The following is a 19,535-nucleotide window of genomic DNA, read 5'->3' as shown; positions in this document are numbered from 1 at the left end:
CACTCGTGGGTACAATTCGTGATCGGCCGAGATGTCTAATTTTACGCGTACAAAGTGCCACGGAGAAGGTCCATTACCAAAAACGTCGTCTCGTATTTTCCATCTTGCCGAATGGTGTGAGTTTATTTTTAAACATTATTTGTATTAATGTTTGTGCTCGAACGCTACTGTTATTGCAGCAGCATGCATCGAAATAATTTGCCAAACTTAGCACGGACCCCAGGGTAGTAGCCGCTGGGATTGCGCTCGGCAAACCTCAGCCTCAATTTTCACACCCTGATGCTGTTCGTCGCAGAATAAATATGTTGAAGTCCCCACGGACGCCCTGCGAGGTGCCAGCCACCAAAAGCAGTTATTGCATCTGGACCACGAGCCAATTCGCACCAGCGGTGTACGGTGTAAGATCAGGCACACGTGGGGCGTGACACGCGCACGCGGGGACATTGCGGATCCGCCTGCAAGAAGTCGCGTTGGCGGCCGCGCAGCAAAGAGTGACAAGTCTGTACCAGCCCGTCGTGCTGACGAGGCGATGCTTTTAGAACTTATAACACTGGTCAACACACTTTTTCTGGCATAAGGTATTCCAACGGTTTTAAGGTAAATTTGGGGTGCTGATTCCAAATCTGGCATCGGTTTTGGTCTATCACATCAGGTTTTTGAGATATCAAATATTGCATTTTCAATAAAAACAGCTGCAAAAGTCCAGGCCAGAAAAAAATGTTTTCTTTTTGTTGACCAGTGTAATAAATGCATCGTACGAGTGGCCTGAATTGTCGTGAGGCCTCGTCCCGTCCCCCACCAGTCACTTTGTTTTTTTTTCCGTTAGATACAATACCACGATGTGTCCACAAGGGGGCGTACCACTCATTGCAATCACTATACTGTGTTAGGAAAAAATAAGTTTTGCTGGCTGGAGAGAGGGAGGGAGGGAAGGAAGGACTTTAACAGACGGTCACGTTCATAACACGAGCAGGCTGACAGTGAGAATTACAAACAAACCTACAGTCACGTGTTAACGTACGTAGATCATGGTCGTGCTGATCTCATCATCAATACCATGAGGTCCCTGGTTCTCTATAGTCAAAATGTTCCCTCATTCGACAGAGACACAGTTGAGCCATTTCCATTGCGCTATGTGACTGACGCCGTGTGACGAAGGGGGGGGGGGAGGGGGTCAAAAATCGTCCAAAGTCGCGTGACGTCATTTATGGACGGCCCCTACCGAGGGCGACAGGAGACCATGACAGCGACACCCAAAACGACGAAATATTTGCGCAGCCCTGGCGGGGTTTCTTCTTTGTTTTCTTTGTCCGACAGCTGGACTCATTGCACATTCACCTCGGCGGACGCCGCCGGATTAATTCTCAACCTGTATAGAGCACATGCCCACGTGCACTGCAGCAAGCGGTGACGTCAAGCTCCCCCCCTCCCCCTCCCACCGCTCCCCCCTCGAATAAAACAATCACAACGATCTGTGTGCACTGCAGTGCATACCAAGGAACACAAAGACCCCCCCACCCCCGGATAGTCTTAACAGACTGTAGGGGCAAGTGCTGTTAGAGGGGACATATGAAGGCCAGAATGGTACACGAGGGGGTGGTTGGCCAACACCACGCCCGGTCGCCTTTTGTCTCCCCAGTGGCGATGTTTACACATCGCACCGAGCACTCAGTTGAGGCTGAGCCGACCCAGGGGAGGCCCAGGACCGGTTCAGATAATCGACAATGGTGTTTGGTCGTGAGCGGGAATCGAACGCGGGTCGTCGTGTTCGTAGCGCAGCGCGCCACCGCTCCCCACCAAGGAACACGCGCACACACTCACACATCCCAGCTCCATAAGTCTATAGCGCAGCTATGTCTAACGGTACCAAATGTCCTCCTGGTGTGGCCACACACAGCCCAAGTGGTTTGAGGAAGGATGTCCCAGCATTCCTCCCCCTTACCCCATCCCCTGCCCCCCCCCCAAGCATATTTCTTATCACACTTGCTAACCACATGCCCAAAAAAAAGACTCAAAACGCCAAGCGGTCAGAAACAAACAGTGATGTCAACTTTGCAATAGATCAGAGTAAATACGTGCCTCGAATTGAGCGACGTTATCAGAACTTGGGAAAAGAGACGGAGTATTGGCTAGGGACTCCAATGCCGAGCAGTGCTAGGGGTAATAACAGAAAGTGCTAATTTAATTATCCCAGCTTAAAATGTTCTGAGCGAGTGGGTGCCTCTTAATACAGCCGAGTAGTTGGGCAGGACTGGCAGAGGAGTTGGTGTGGGGGACGGGGAGTACAGGGACTCCTCTACTTACGAACGAGTTAGGTTCCAGAGGTTCTGTTCGTAATTCGATTTGTTCGTTAGTCCAACTTTACTGCTGTCGATTCCAAACATGTTGTACGGCATGTACACTAAACACGGGAATATATTTAAAAGTTGTATAATCTCCTGTAGATGTAGATGCCACTGGTTCTTCACGTTCTGCAGATGTAGATGTCACTGGTTCTTCACGTTCTGCAGATGTAGGTGACACTGGTTCTTCACGTTCTGCAGATGCCACTGGTTCTTCACGTTCCGCAGATGTAGATGCCACTGGTTCCTCACGTTCTGCAGATGTAGATGCCACTGGTTCTTCACGTCCTGCAGATGTAGATGCCACTGGTTCTTCACGTTCTGCAGATGTAGATGCCACTGGCTCTTCAGGTTCTGCAGACGTAGATGCCACTGGTTCTTCACGTTCTGCAGATGTAGATGCCACTGGTTCTTCACGTTCTGCAGATGTAGATGCCACTGGTTCTTCACGTTCTGCAGACGTAGATGCCACTGGTTCTTCACGTTCTGCAGATGTAGATGCCACTGGTTCTTCACGTTCTGCAGACGTAGATGCCACTGGTTCTTCACGTTCTGCAGATGTAGATGCCACTGGTTCTTCACGTTCTGCAGATATAGATGCCACTGGCTCTTCACGTTCTGCAGACGTAGATGCCACTGGTTCTTCACGTTCTGCAGATGTAGATGCCACTGGTTCTTCACGTTCTGCAGATATAGATGCCACTGGCTCTTCACGTTCTGCAGACGTAGATGCCACTGGTTCTTCACGTTCTGCAGATGTAGATGCCACTGGTTCTTCACGTTCTGCAGACGTAGATGCCACTGGCTCTTCACGTTCTGCAGATGTAGATGCCACTGGTTCTTCACGTTCTGCAGATGTAGATGCCACCACCGCCATCTATTGCGCGGCGGTTGAACTTACGACTCTCGGTCCGAAGAGGCAAACTGGACATACGGCTCGGGTTTGTTCGCATCTCTGAAAGTTCTTGTGTCTAATGTTCGCAAGTCGAGGCGCACCTATAAAAGCGGGTGGGACTGCTGGAGGGAGGTACTGCCAGATCACCATGTGTCCAGGTTGACCCTCCCGGAGACTTTGAAGCTTTATACATCGGTCCGTCAATTGCAAAGGCCCATGACACGTGTAGTGCGATCGGTTGCGTGTGTAAAGAACCAATGTTTTATTTTTTTTGATTCATGTAAATGTTACAGGCAAATCACAGTCGAATGTTACGTGCCTAGGCCAGCGGAGCAAGCACAACTTCAAGCAAGACGAAAGTGATTAGAGAAACAGGACAAATGGGACGACAGAAACGAGACAGGCAAAACAACTGGATTCTTGAACCGTCTTGTGGTGACGAACCATGACGATTCATCAAAGCGCAGGGAGGGGAGTGAATCGTTGAAAGTCATCTGCTGTATGATTTAGGCATTAGATATTGTAGATAAGAGGTACCCGAGTAGCTGCGACTAGGGTTAAAGGATCCAGTATGTCGTGTGAGTGCCGTAATTATCCCAACAGTTGTATTTTTGAGTTATCATTGATATGCTATTTGGAGTAGTCACATGCCAGTAGTCTGCAGTAGATGTGTTAAACCCATAGCTGTCACGTAGGGTGTCTACCAAGTACAACATTTATAGATTCAGGCAAAGCAGCATTCGGTCGCAGGGACGTTATTTACGCGCTTTCAACGGGCAGCGTCTTTCATTGGCTTAAAAATAAAGAATTTTATTTTGGCAAAGCACCTCCTGCTCAAATGATGCCCACGACGAAAGCCGTGCTTATTCAGGGGATGCCCGATGCGCCCCACAACACGTGTTATTGCACAAAGCATTCCTTGCGCGTTCAAAATTAAAATTTGCACTCGGAAGACGGTGGCCCACACGTCAGATGCCTCGGTGTATAAAGGAATCGCGGTATTGAATGTTTAAATCCACGTGCCAGCATCAGTCATTGCCGCACCTTCCCGTTACAGCATGTGCTGTATTGCATTCCAATGTCACTCTCTGCTGTCATTCTCAATCTAATGATTATAATTTGCATGCATAAAGCCGTGGAATTTGGCACGAAAGCCATGGAATTGGGAATATTGGTGAATAATTGGCAATCGTGAATGTTTTGTACGTCACTTGAATACAAATCTCATTTTAACTCGGTTATTTACAATTGTCGGGGAAGTGTACGGCACTGCCAATATTGACGCACTGCGCTCTGAACACTGCGACCTAAGTTCGATTCCTGGCCACGGCTAATATCAGTGGCGAGTGTTATTCCAACCGGTCCTGAGCTCCCCATTCATCAACGCACACGACTGACCAGTGCGATGAAGTATGACACGAAAAAACCCGCATCAATGACAATAATTGGGGAGGCCCTGATTCACCAATGGATTGACAACGGGCTATCGATGGTTATTTTGCTATTACTATTATCATTACTACACAGAAGAAAAAAATCTGGCAAATTAGTGCGACGGTTTTGAAAACATTATCTATCATCGCAACTGGCCGATGGGTATGTGAATGCCAACACTGCACGGCACAGATGGCACACTGCAGCAAACGTCACATCTCCGCAGCGCCCATCATCCATAACATAATCAACTAGCTGAGCCCAAAACATCAAACACTATTACCGTGCGGTAACATCATTCTAAATAGCAGGTCAAAATTGAAAGTCATCTTTACAAAAAAAAATATCCCTGGATCGTAGCTGATCTCCAGTTCGTTTCCATGCATTCGCCTAAACCGCAGCAGATGTCCGTGTCTTAGCCTGCCCGCTTTGGGCTAGTTTTGTGCGCTGTTGATAACATTGTTCATCGCCGTTTTAGTCTCATTGTTCATTGGTGGAAGCATATCTACGGCAGATTTTCCAGTCTGAAAAGAGAAAAAAACACACGCACGCAGTTTGTACAGGGATTTTGCAAGTTTTGCACACAAACAAGGCAGTGCTCAAAGTTGACATAGGTTACATTATTGGTGCGGTTTATAACCAATGCACGCGCGAGACCGTGACGATTGCAAATTCTAGTGGTGCTCTAGAAATCTGAATTTTGGCACAAATATAGTTGAGTCTGTTCCTGCAGCTGTATTTAGAATTCTGGCCCCATACATTATGCTCCGCACATTAATTCATCGGACAGGGGGCCCACCAGAACGTTCTAAACGCTTTAGGGTATTTTGCTAAACACTTAAAGGAGTGTGCTGCTACCAGTTCCCAGTAAGTCTATATAAATACGTGCGCACGCAAAAAAAACCCCCACCGTACAGCCGCGTACATTGTAGGAGCACGTATTGTTAGACATCGTCTATTAATGTGGAAGCCATGCCCAAGGGTTGCGACGTAGTCAGCACGACACCTGGCCACCTTTGTCTCCCCACGGCTGATATTTATACACCACCCCCAGGCACTCGTACGAGGCCGAGTCAACCGAGAGGTGGCCCCAGGAAAGAGTTCAGACACCATTTGCCACCCACGTCATTCGTGGCCAGGGATCACTCAGGTCACCGGGTTAGAGTGCGGTGCGCCAATCGCCACACACTGCCGCTCCCCACTATGCACGAAGACAAAGATCCCCCGTATAGCCTGAACGGACTGTTGGGGCAAGTGCTGTCAGCGAGCACCTACAAAGGCCGGCACGGCACATAAGGGGGTGGGTGGCCAACACGCTCGGCCGCCTTTGTCTCCCCAGTGATGTTTAGACACCACACGAAGCACTTTTTTGAGGCTGAGTCGACCTAGGGGAAGATGATGACCAGTTCAGATAATCGTCACTGGTGTTGGCCGTGAGAAGGAATCGAACTCGGGTTACCGGGTTTGTAGCGCAGCGTATCGCTAACCGCTACACTACCGCTCCCCACCCCACCACAAAGATCCCCCGTATAGCCTTAACAGACTGTTGGGGCAAGTGCTGTTAGTGAGCACCTATGAAGGCCGACACTGTACACGAGGGGGTGGGTGGCCAACACCACGCCCGGCCGCCTTTGTCTCCCAAGTGGCGATGTTCACACACCGCACCAGGTACTAATTTTAGGCTGAGTAGACCTAGGGGAGGCCCAGAACCGGTTCTGATAATCGTCACTGGTGTTGGCCGTGAGCGAGAATCGATCTTGGGTCGCCGGGTTCGTGGCGCAGCGCGCTAACCGCTACACTGCCCCACCACACACACACACTCACACACATGCGCATATACCGACACGGCCACTCATCACTCACGTAGTTTTTGGCACCAACGCTGGCACCCGCCGAGATGAGGAGCTGAGCGAATTTGGGGAGCGCCTGGCGCATGACCTCATGGAGCGGCGTGTCCCCTTCCTGCACAAGGCGGCGGGGGGGGAGGAAAGGGCATGCGAGGAGACACGGCTGTTACAAATACACACATGCCCACTCCGTGTGCTACTGCCGGAGCGAGTCGTTCACTCAATTGTTTCATCTATTAAAGAATTGCAATCGACTACCATTTTCCGCCGTGAAAAGGACGGCCCACTCCCATCATCCTTCCTGCCGAATGCGGGAAACCCCCTACGAGCCACGCCTAGCGTGAAGTCGCTGATGATGCCGATAACGCCGCCTATCAAATCTCATATAGTGGCACGTGCGGGAACAGAGGTGAGACTTTGTATTTTTTAAAATATATTTTGTGTTATGCAAATGGTAGAGTAATCTAAGCAATTAATGTACCGATTATAATCGGTACAATTAATGTGAATTTAATGTAGCGATTATAATCGGTACAATTAATGTATAATTAATGTACCGATTATAATCGATTATAATCGGTACATTAAGCGATAACTTAATTAATCGCATATCCCAGCTGCGCTTTCCATCCTCCAACACAGTTGCTATTTACAGAATAGAGCGTCTCAATGTGAATGCATCTCAATGCTCTGCACGGAAAGAGCTGCCCGAAAATATCGTCAGGCACTGACAGAGAAACCACATATCTCAAAACCACACGTGGAGTACAAAGCCCAAAGATTATTTATTTTTTCATCGTCACTTATTGAACTTGCCTTAGGAAGCTCGACATGATTGTTTTGAGTCACATGTGACTATTTGGCAGTGAGTGCTACTGCACTGTTATAATCCAGTGACTTAACGGCAGTTGATAGATGGATGTGTTGATTTTTTTCCCCAGTAATTCCAGTTTTCTCCAAAACGCAATACACTCGATATATAAATGACAATATAACTGTATACAGAGTTCTCCTGTTAAATAGTCTTGAGCCTCAATTATTCTACGTTTTTTTGCCTCAATTATGCTTTACTCGGTATTTATTTTACAAAAATTGCGTCCACATTACATTTCATTTGTGATATCGGCAGTATGTTGTGAAAGTACTGATTGTGCCGTGCAGTGCACTACCTGGTATCAAGGAAAGGATTTCAAAGATTATCTTATGGACATACTTTTAAAGTCAATTCCATTAGCTACTTTATTCATAATACATATTGTATTCCTTGCAAAAAGTATTTGTCACGTGTCAATAATTTTTTTATATATATTAATAGATGGAATCAAATCAAAATAAGTGAAAACTCAAATTCAAGATGATAATTTTTCTCTTGGTGCAGTCATTGGTGACCAGGCGGAGACTATCAACTTCCTCATGCTTGAGAACCTGTGTCAAGTCACAGGTGGTTGCAACATTGATGTGGATCCAGGATCTCAAGTGGTTCCAGCTCCTCAGGTTCATTGACACGGCTCTTAGCCTCCTGCGCTCATCCGACCACCTAATCTAAACACGCATGTCCGATCCCAATCGACGGGTCCTTCTTGCTGGCACGCACCTTGTCCTGGGCGTTCACGTTGGCGCCACGCTCGATGAGGAACTCTGCCACGTTGTACTGCCCAACGCGAGCGGCCACGTGCAAGGGGCTGCTCAATATCTGTGAGCGAGGAAATGCAACGATTAAACTGCGGTCATGATGAGATGCGCGATTATATTATGATGAGATGTACGATTACACTCCGCTCGTCATCCTCGCAGTGGCGGCGGCTTGTTGGCTCGCCGTCGAACAAAGACGGTCAGATGCGCTCCTGCGGCCGTCTGGAACGCTCTCCCTTCCGATATTGGGAAGCGACTGGGAGCTATGCACTTTTAAATCATCTGGATCAGTAGTTCTTAACCTTTGCTGCAGCCTTGCACCCCTGTGGTTCTCAATCGTTAAAACACATTTATGTTAATAAATACACAGGTTTGATGAAACAAAGTAGTTGTTCTTACGTGCTTGTGCTTAATTTGTGTTTCGATTATTTACCCTATTTAAAAAAAATCTGACCATTTATCGCACCCCCTGAAAGGGCATCTCGTTCCCCCAGGGGGTGCGTCCACCCCAGGTTAAGAACCACTGCTCGAGATTGAAAACTAATTTTCTTTAACTCTGATTTTTGTGTAATAGTTTGTTGTTCTTCCACCGCACATCCAATTCGCGTGGTTGGCTATGTACGCATGCCTATCAACCCAAACGGTTTACCCGTAATCTTGTAAAGGGAAATTGAGTTTTCAGGTCCATACGTTTCAATACGGGCACACAAAAATTGTCTATTTGTTTGTGTTTCTCCCTTGTGATGGGACTTTGTAGGGTGAATGTTGAGATTTGTAAGGGCACAGGATGACCAATTAGATCTGAAATTGTCTGTAATAAGGTAGGCACTGATAAGGGGTTGAAAGGTATGCGTACGGTGCGATAGAAGTTCAACATACATACATACTCATGCCGGCAAGCTGCGGCACGCCAGACTTTTAGTTGACCGGCGAGATGTGTATAAACATTCTACTTACAGCGAGGGGATCGCAGTCATCATCAGTTGTTCTGAAATATCCCCCACCACCAAGATATGATTAAGTAGGCACAACCCCATCAAAGGACGGGAAAAATAATATGGAAATGTAAGTCCACAGCTCAATTCCCAATCTAACCCAAGGACCCACTGCAGTTTAGATATGTCTCCACATATACATGCAAATCATCATTTACAGAATAAATAAACAGATCTCTCTTATTTTATTTATTTGCTTTGTTACCCATACTGCTCTGCAAAAATTCGTGAGGTTTTTTTTTCCCGTTCACCAATATCACGTGGGAGTGGGTTGACTGTGGAAATGGATTACAACTGAAAATTGAATTTGCTATTTTTGTCCACGCCAATCCACCCACGCTGCCCCTGATAGGTCTCAGGTCTGTACCTACTTAAGCCCGTTGTGGTAAAATGCACATGTGCACCATTGATGACAATCTATTTGCTAATAGGGTTTTTCCCCTTTTTTCTGGCAACAAAACTGACACCTTTTGCAAGGAATCATGCTTACATTAACCACAATACTTGCAGTCAAATGCAAACAAAAAACAATACTCTGGTAATGTATGCGTTGTCTTTGAAACTGATTGGTCCACACCAGAGACAGCTTTCTTAAAAAAAAAGTATTGTGTTTTTTGTTTGCATTTGACTGCAAGTATTGCGGTGAATGTAGACATGATTCCTTGCAAAAGGTGTCAGTTTTGTTGCCAGAAAAAAGGGGAAAACCCCTATTGGTATATTATGGTACTGGCAAAGGAGGTCCCATAATCTATTTGCTGTAGTTAAAACTTATCACTCATTAGATGTGAGAGTGGTTGGGTGTCTTCATTGTTTTCGTCAATATTATCCGGATCCCCACGATGTTCCCCGAATCTTCTGTGGAATTCCGAGCATTCTCATGTCGAACACTCTGCCTTAAATACCTGTCCAGCCACACTCCAGTTGGAACCACGCCGCAAAAAGCAGGTGTGGTTCCGTTGAAAACAAAAGTCCGTCTTGCAAAGCGAGACCTCGGGATGAACGAGCGAAGGTGGACCTCGAGTCAAGGTGCCCTTGAGGTGGACAAATTGTTCATCTGCTAACGAGTGACGCTGATCGGAGGGCGATGACGGTGATGGTGACGATGACGATGCCATGTCGGGCGGTGTTGCTGGAGATCTGCCTCCCGGCGCTGCTGCATCAATTCTGCGTAAGGCGTGAATCTGTCAGCGAGGCACGGGGCGTTTGTTTGCTTTTGAAATGAACTGGGTAGTTTAATATTGATGTCACCACATCCCTCGAGACTCCCAGAGCCAGCCTTTGAATATTTTTTTTCATAATTGTTTTTTTTTCCCCTTTTGCAGCGGCCGCAGAAATGGATGAACGCGCGCGTCGCAGCATCACGCACTCATTGCGCCTCGGCCTTCAATGAAAGGACTCCTCAAACTGCGTATTAATGTTCGCTCACATTTTCCCAGGTCCATCTTGTATGTATATGTACGTATGTTGAACTTATTTTGCACCGTACGTAGCCAACCGTGCCAAATCGCGGTTCTCCCTTGGCAAAACAGACTTTTGCTTGAATGAGTTCTCGTCTGGTTTCATGGGAAAGTAGCAATGTCAACTTTCGTGTGAATCAGACGGGTATTTAAGGCAGGCATAATGTCTGCTTATTTTGTTTGCATCATAGAGTTGTGCATTTCACAACGAAGCTAGAAAATGCAGGGCCGCGCGCAGAATGTTAGGAGCGTCACAGAAAATTCGGCCAAGTAACTCGAAAGTTCATCTAATAGAATGTGGGCAAGTGCTGTCGGTGTACCGAGAGGAAGAGGGGGAGGTTGCCATTGGGGGGGTGGTGGTGTAGGCAGGAGGAGAGGGGCAGGTGACACCAGTGCCGGATTATCCTAGTAGCAAAAGTAGCTACGTATGCTACGGGCCCCGCGCTAAATGCTTTCAAGCTATCAATTCCGGTTCAGTGATTCTGCACTTGCTATATTACTATAGTACTATACTGCCTTCAACTTTCATGAACAACTGGGTGCTTAAGGTTAGCGATTTGTCGTATTGTCTGGCTCTATAGAAGATGAACAAATACAATTACTTTACAATGCAAGTAAAAAATGTGTGTTTTAATATTTGTCTGTTTTCTTTTTTAATTAGGGCCCCTTTATAACATCATATGCTACAGGCCCCGCACTAGCTTAATCGCAACGGAGCGTCGCGCCCAGAGGTCAGCAACCAAGAGGGAGAATTCAACCCAGATGGTAAAACATCGCAAGCGCTGTCGTTGAAGGCCGGGTTTCAACTTTTCTCACCATAATGGGATCGAGCGGTAAGGAAAAGGAGCCTTGCCGACGTGTGATTTATATCTACGGCGTCGGACATGAGGATCTCCTGTCCTCCCCTCTCTGTATACGAGCAACCGTTGCGTAACGCCTCCCGTTGAAACGCAGAACTAATTGCACGCCTCGATGGCCCATTGATAAGTTGAACCCCCACCGAGGCTCCTCTATATGGTCGCAACTCCGGTGAGCTGGAACTCACGACCAAACTGCGCATGAATAGCCCAGATTAGGGGCCGTCCATAAAAGACGTCACGTGATTTTGGACGATTTTTGACCCCCCCCCCCCCTCGTCACACCGCGTCACAAAAAGTCAGACCCCCCCCCCCAAACCGTATTTCCATTTTGAAAATAAAACATGCTTCAAATCGCTTTAAACTATCGTCATTGTAGTGCGTATTTAATGCGGCGCTGCACTCTGACGTTGTAGTAGAAAACATTATTTAAAAAGTATATTTAATTAAGTAGAACGTGTTGTCTATATTTATTTAAAGTTGTGCATTGTGTTGTGACGTCACATTTCTCAAACCCCCCCCCCCCCACCATCGTCACACATCGTCACAAATGTCTGACCCCCCCGCCCCCCCTAGGTGCGTAACGTCATTTATGGACGGCACCTTGGGTCCTCACTCAGCCCCTCAGCAAATTGTTGCGGGCGCTGTCACACCAATGACTCGTGCGCACGATGACCCATCGGCAGATATAATGATGACATTACCGAGTCTGTCGCCTTGATGCTGGCGCCGCTGTCCAGGAGAGTCTCGAGCACCGCCACGTGCCCTCCCCGGGAGGCGCAGTGCATCGCGGTCGACTTCAACTGGCGGATGGGGGGTGCGAGACGCGGGGCGAGTGGTGGGTGGGTGGGCAGTGGAAGAGGGGGGGGGGGGATTTACCAGGTTAGGGGCCATCCATTCAGTACGTACGCATGGAGGGGACAGGGGGGCGTTAACCCAATTGCGTATGGGGGGTCTACTGACAATGTACGCATCGGAGACGGGGGGTGTGGGGTTGAAGCCTCGATGATGATTTGTCTACATTGGCCTTCAAATGAGTTAGATCGTCCGGCGGTGGACAATCTGTTTGCTTAAACACGTTAATATTATTAATCCTTGATCGTTTCTGCGTTGATTAAATATCGGCCGTTCTATAGGATTCGGGGGGGGGGGTTCGTCAGGCGAACGTACGCAGGTGGGGGGAGGGGTGTAAAAAGTCCGCGTGCGTACAGGGAGTGGGGGAGGGGTCAAGTTTTGGCAGATTTTTGCGTACCTACTACATGGATGGCCCCTTAGCCGGGGAGTCAAGGGGGGGGGGGGTGTTGGCCGGGTATAGTGCGCTCGCATCATCTGCGCGAATCTGCCTATGCCCCCCACCCCCTCCCCCCAACGTCAGCTATGCTAATTAGTGCGTAACGCTTCATTCAGTTTCGTGTCCATCGTTCCAACTTGGATCGACGGCGACCATTTGTGGGCACAAGAGGCCCGCGCGCGGGCAGTAACGATGCTCAAATCACCAGCTGTGCCAAGAACCTCCCCCCCCCCGTCTCTGGAAGATGACACGGGGAGCAAGATGAGGCGAGCAAAAAAAATCGGTCCCTGGGCGAGATAACGTGATCGACACGTCGACTCACGCCGCCGGCTGGGAGTAGCGTATTACAGCTGTGTGCAATGGGGCACACGCACACGCGCGTGTCTGTCTCTGCGCTATGCGAATCGCTTTAAATCACCACTGCCCGCATGTATTGTTGTGCGCAGGGCCGGATTAAGATTTTGTAGGCCCCTGTCATACAGGTACTGTGAGGCCCCCAGTAATATTTTCAAATGGGAAACAAAGTTAAAGAAAGGCTAACAGAAAATAAAATTCAGCATTCACAACTTAATTTAAAACCAAGTGAGATGTTAGAAAATATGTCCGTGAACAGAACTTCAACTGATAATAGTTTTTCCCCTTTTTTCTGCCAACAAAACAGGTGTTGAGATGTTAAAACACCAAACTGAAACCTTTTTACAAGGAATCACGTCTGCGTTAACCACAACGCTTGTGGTCAGAATGCAAACAAAAAGCACACTCTGATAATATTTGCATCAAATGAAATCACTTTTCACTTCATCTCTGGAGGCCCCCCTCCAGTTGGCGGAGGCCCCTGGGCTTGCAGCCCCAAAAGCCCCGTGCCGTAATCCGGCCCTGATTGTGCGCGATACAGCTGAGCTATTTATAGATGGGCGCTAATTTAAACAACAAAAAACGTCGCCACGTGTGTCCTTCGCGCCGCTTTACAGCAACAGACGCGCGGCGTTCTCGTGCGACGGGCGGTTCTTGAGAGAGCAGAGCGAGAGAGACGTCGGAGAGATTTTTTTGGCGACGTCAAACTTTTGACACCACGGTGAATTTAAAACACACACCGACGTGGACGCAAACTCTTTAATGCAGCCTCAGGCTCTTGAGTCATTCTTTACGCTCTGCGCAGGAGAGAGGCAGTTGTCTGAAACATCCCATTACGGTGTTTTATTATTGTTTCGAAGACATGTTGAACAATAACTCTAAGTTCAGAGTTTGGAAGCACTCTGTTTCAGAAGCTACCAATTTTCAAAATGGTCGTTTGGCCATGTTTTTAAGTTACTCAAAATGTAAAACATAATCACAAAGCCAACGACTGTGCAGTATTAAGCCAGCAAAGAGTCTCAAGACTCTTTTTCAAGAGGATCCTGCATTTGGATGGTTGGCAAATGCCATTGATGAGTGGCGTGTGCGGAAGAAGCCTGGGATACAATCTGGATGCATACGAGAGGGGTATAATCACTCTGCACTGCCATCTTCTTGCCACCTTTGCAGCCCCCACGCCTACTACACTTGGCAAGCCCTGATGGTCACCCCCATCCAAGTACTAACCAGACTCAACCCCGCTTTAGCGTCTGAGATCCAATGACATTCGTGCACATTTAGGGTGATTTGGCAAAAATAAGCAAACGCACCTTGTCTTTATTTTCCAATTGAGCTCCTTTGTCAATGAGCTTCTGAACCACTTCCAAGTGCCCGGCCTGGCTGGATTGATGGAGAGCCGTGCGATGGGTCTGAGTACACGGTACATACAGGAACAAAAAACACAAAGATCGCTTGTGTAACCTTATACAAGCTGACAAATACAGTGTAAATAAAACAAAACGTGAATTACACTGAGAGACGGAAACACGTGGATCATAGAACCAACACGGATTAGATGCACAATATTGACCAATGAAAAAAGTAATTGGGCTTGTCCGACACACCTCGGCAGAAGGGATTAATGATCGAAGTGATAAGTCCCGTGATAATCAAAGGCGGGAACTCCCTGCTGTAGGGACAAGTGCTGTAAGCGAGTAGCAGCGGCTTTGAAGGCCGCTAGGAGGGAACGCACCCAAGCGGACGAACACCATGAGCATGGATCTATGAGATCAGTTCGTTTACAGGAAGTCGGGTAAATTGTCGCATCCCAGAACTGCGAGGGATGGCGACAGCAGTGGATAGAGGATGGTAAATTATGATGAAGCAGCTGCGGGCGAACATATATTAAGACATATTCTTAGGTTTTTTCGGTAAAGTCACGTAGGTAAAAAATTTAAATTAATAAAAGTAAAATAAAAATAAAATAAAAATCACGACGTTTTGGAAGCAGCACAAGCTTCCGTCTTCAGGTGGAACAGTCACAGCACGATAGCTGTATCACTTGAATTTCTCTCACTTGATACAGCTATCGTGCTGTGACGGTTCCACCTGAAGACGGAAGCTTGTGTTGCTTCCGAAACGTCGTGATTTTTATTTTATTTTTATTTTACTTTTATTAATTTTTATTTTTTACCTACGTGACTTTACCGAAAAAACCTAAGAATATGAATCCTTGCAGTCACGAAAGCTTCAAAACTAGAATATATTAAGACAGCCATGGCGCAATGAGAGGGTAGTACGGCCAGCACCACGCCCGGCCGCTTTTGTCTCCCCAAGTTCGGAGGTCTAAGTACCACACCGAGGCTGAGTGGAACTACGAAGTGCCTCGGACAGGTCCATGTACCACACACCCCTGGCGTTATCTATGGGTGGAAATTGAGCCCAGCGCACGGCAAACGACTGCAGCACCGCCACCGAGACACACCGCACACACCCACTGATTACCAAAATAAGACCTCCCGTTTAACCTTACAGACTATCGGGACAAGTGCTGTTATTGAGCACCTAGTAAGGCCCGAATGTGCGGCCGGCGCCACGCCTGGTCACCCTTTGTCCACTTAGTCAACTGAGGAGAGACTCAGAATAAGTTGAGCTGCGAACGGATTTATAGCCGCCGAGTTCACGTGTGTATTTAATGTTGTGTAATTGAAGCAGCCATACGTGGTGTGGTTGTCAGCTTTGTGTGGACTATTTCGCACGGAGATAATTACAGCATTGACCACCGAGCATGATCATCAAAAACATTTTTACTTGAGCCTCACTGGGCTTTCATCGCTTCTAGATGCTCTCACGGGGGGACAGGTCCGTGCTGTGGATACAATGGCCAATTTTACCAGTGTGCCTACTCATACAAATGCATTGCTCTTGCAATATCCGTCCTTTGGAAACGTCCCTTTTTTGGTTGTGACTGTCAAACGTTTCACCGCTGTTTATGAGAGTTTCAGTACCAGCTTGTGGGGAAGTCAACAGTGATTGTTCTACAGAAAACACATTCCCTGCCAGAGGAATGTGGAATTTCCACCACTGGTGCAAGGCTGTAAACAAGAGATGAACACCACTTCAGAAGAGCTTATCTAAGCAGGAAATTACGCTGACTTGTTTGACTAAATGGCTAACGTTTAGGAAGTTGTAACAAAAACTGAAAATATTCTATTATCATTTAATTTATTTTCTACGTGACTTTACCGAAAGAACCAAAGAGTAATTCCTGCAGTCCCGAAAGCTTCGAATCGAGTTCAAAAACTGAAAAGTGCACAAATAAGTGCTTGGGAGATGCACGCTTTGATTTAATTACATTGAGAGACAGAGAGATGGACAGATGGACTCGGGGACACGTGCAGGTTTGAGACATCTTTGGGCAAGGGGACGTCGCCAGAAAGGTGGTTGCAACGGGTGATATTGTGGCAGGGAATGTGACCCGGAAGATGTCCACCGCAGAAAGGGAGGGATACATCATTTTGTGCACAAAGTCCCCGGTGGATCGTTGTTACCGAGCACGACCATGAGAGATTGGCGACGGCTTGGTGAGGCCTTCATCCAGTCGTGGATTGATCACAACTGATGACGACGACGATGATGTTGATGATGGCAATTGGAAAACTAACCGAATCGCAAGAGTCAGGGTCACCACCCTGCTGCAGGTACTCCTCCACCACCTCCACTTTCCCTCGAGCCGCAGCTTTCAGGAACTCCGCAACACTCACCGAGTTCTCCTGATGTCCAAAGAGAGGAGAGGAGCAGGATGAACGGTGAAGGCAAAGCTGATTTATCCATCACAAACCAATATTGTCTTCCGTACTAACCATGATACCTTCCTTACATGTGGCATAACGCAATTTTAAAAACATTGTCCCCATTCTAATGAAATGTATTCGTCCAGAAAAGCCTAAGTTATTCTCAGTGCTCTTTTCAGGAGGTCCCTATACATCGGTGCGTTCGACTCATCCTTGTGTTAAAGGGTGTTTTGCTTAATGTGAAATGAATCCGGAGTGCTCGCAGACAAGCTGCTCATTCGAGGGGACATAGCACTCAACAATTTCGCACAGATGGGGTTGCGCTCGACACTCTAGCTGCGCGGCCTGGCTAAGGATTTTCAGAAACCTGCGTGGTGTACCAGCCCGCGCCTGCGTGTGCCACCACAGGCAGCTATAGAGGGGCCCATTGGCCGGAGGCTTAATGCTGTTTGGTGTTCGCGAGCCAGCGGTTACAATGTCACGTTCTTGTGCCGAGGAGGGTCGCTTATACGAAATGAAACAATGTTGATTTCCCACGAAGTGCTCTTCACATGGTAATACAGTGACGTGGTCATAAGTTGGCAGCATTGCTATGGATTTCGAATCTATCTGTGCGGAAGCTTTAAGTATTCATCCGATGTACGTGTGGTTTTTATTGGTTTTTTCAACACGCCGCACACTCAGTTATGAAACTGGCCAAATATTGTAATATAGAACACTCCTTACATAGATTTTTCCGATTACTTAAGGCTGGTTAAATGAGATTATTCCAATATGTTTGCTATCTAAAGCCTTGCTGAGTCTCAATATATTTTTTTCACCAAGGCCCTGAATTGGTTCGTTTGACCGATTCCATAATGGGAAGAAGCTGGAGAACTGGGGGAAAACCAACACATAAATCGGGATAATAATCAACATTTCCATCTCATGACCACATTGCAGATAACGTTCGAGATTTGGAGATGGCTGTTCAAGCTGCATCGTACGTGATTTGGTTCATGCATTTAGCAAAACCAGCTAAATATATTTCTATATCGAGTAATATACAACTCAATTATATAAAAAAAAACATATGCGAGGCATGATTTAAGTATGATGTAGATTTCCACTTGAACACAACATTAATCACAGATGAAAGGAATATTGTTTTTCGATATATTAAAGTATCGTTCAGGAAATCGTGAAGATGGCCAGACCACTAAAATCTCGATTCGTTTTTTTATCCCAGTAACTTAAATCACGCCACTACTTAATCTGCAATTCAATAAGGATAATGCTTTGTATTCACACGGTGCTGAAATGATAATTTAATGAATAACAAATATGTACATACTGTACCTGCTTGCGATGGCTTGCTTTTACATATAATTAGAAAAAAAAACTCAAAACATTTTTTTTATTGTTGTCTATAAGAAACTTTTTTTGCACAACACTATATATCCATGAGCACAAATTCACCGTGTCCCCCCACCCCCCGCCCATATGTAGGCACACATACAAAGTTTCACTGATAACAGATAAAGGATGACGCTAAAGCGGATGAGATGAAAGGATCGCGTCGTGAGTGAACCGGTCACAACTTCGCCAAACCCGCACTGACCAGCGTGGTGAAGTATGGCCAATCAAAAGCCCACAACCGGCACGGCGCGTGGGGGGAGGCCTTTGTCCAGCAGTGGAATTTTAATTGATCTCAAGTTGACGCGTTCTCATTTGGTGCGTAAGGATTTAATTTTATCATTATAATTGTACGCAAAAATTGTAAATGTTGTGGTTTCACGTTTCAACACACCGGTGGGCTAAAGCAGTGAACTATTTGTCTTGTGTCAACATCACACTTTTTTACTGATTGGCCGTGTCGGGTGGTGGAGGGTTACGACACATTTATAAATAACGAAATCTAACCCAAAAACGTTGATTATGAATTATAATTGTTGTCATTATGCATATTTGCACACACCCAGACATTTGACGTTGTGGTCACTTGAAAATTTGCTAAAACACTCATCGTTGCACTCGTTTTCGTTACATAACGACAGCATATCAGGTGTACAAACGTCACAGCAACGTACCGTCTCCTCCTCGTCAATAAGAGTCATTTTCTGCGCTCACAGATGACAAACGAAGCCAAACGGAATTCGTGGACGTCTCGTCAGTTCGCCCTTCCGGATCTCACAGCTGCGAGCTGGCTGAAATTGTTCGACGCCTTTGCAGAAGCTGTGCGAGACCCCGAAGTGCGTAGCTTGGCGACCACCCGTTGGGTTTAACACACAGACACACACACACATATATATAGGAGGAGGAGGGGGGAAGCATGGCTTATAGGGTTGGGGGAGTGGCCCATTCAAGGGGTCATCAGTAACCGCATGGATCAGCTTCTTGAGCCACAGGACCTCCTCATTCCCACCCCTGAACTAAATCCATCCATCATCTTTGCCGACACCCCAACCCCCCTACCTCCCCCCGGCCTGCCGCTTGAGCAATTCCCACACCCCCTTATGATCGCTGTCAGTGGCCGATTCAAATGACAGTGACACAGTGTGAGAAACACACAATGTTCTCACTGTTAACACGATTGTTGTGGACATCTGTATTCTACAGATTTCGCCCATGGAACACACACGCAAATTGCACGCGCACTTTCTAACCCGTGCCTGCTCC

The 19,535-nt window shown here is 47.1% G+C and overlaps 1 protein-coding gene across 1 annotated transcript; it reads right to left on the bottom strand.

The window, feature by feature from the left end:
• Window positions 1–3,466: 3,466 nt before the first annotated feature.
• LOC144717586 (uncharacterized) lies at window positions 3,467–19,152 on the bottom strand. Its single transcript, XM_078593055.1, has 7 exons — window positions 18,947–19,152; window positions 16,749–16,856; window positions 14,415–14,513; window positions 12,164–12,262; window positions 8,113–8,211; window positions 6,535–6,633; window positions 3,467–5,195 (listed from the first exon to the last, which is right to left on the bottom strand). The coding sequence occupies exons 1-7, from the start codon at window positions 18,971–18,973 to the stop codon at window positions 5,106–5,108; spliced, it is 621 nt and encodes a 206-aa protein (XP_078449181.1). The 5' UTR covers window positions 18,974–19,152; the 3' UTR covers window positions 3,467–5,105.
• Window positions 19,153–19,535: the final 383 nt, after the last annotated feature.

Source organism: Lampetra planeri, chromosome 4 (genome assembly GCF_965212315.1).
Source record: "Lampetra planeri chromosome 4, kcLamPlan1.2.h2, whole genome shotgun sequence".
NCBI lineage: Eukaryota > Metazoa > Chordata > Hyperoartia > Petromyzontiformes > Petromyzontidae > Lampetra > Lampetra planeri.
The sequence above is the reverse complement of the archived record's forward strand: the minus strand, read 5'-3'. Positions and strand labels throughout refer to the sequence as shown.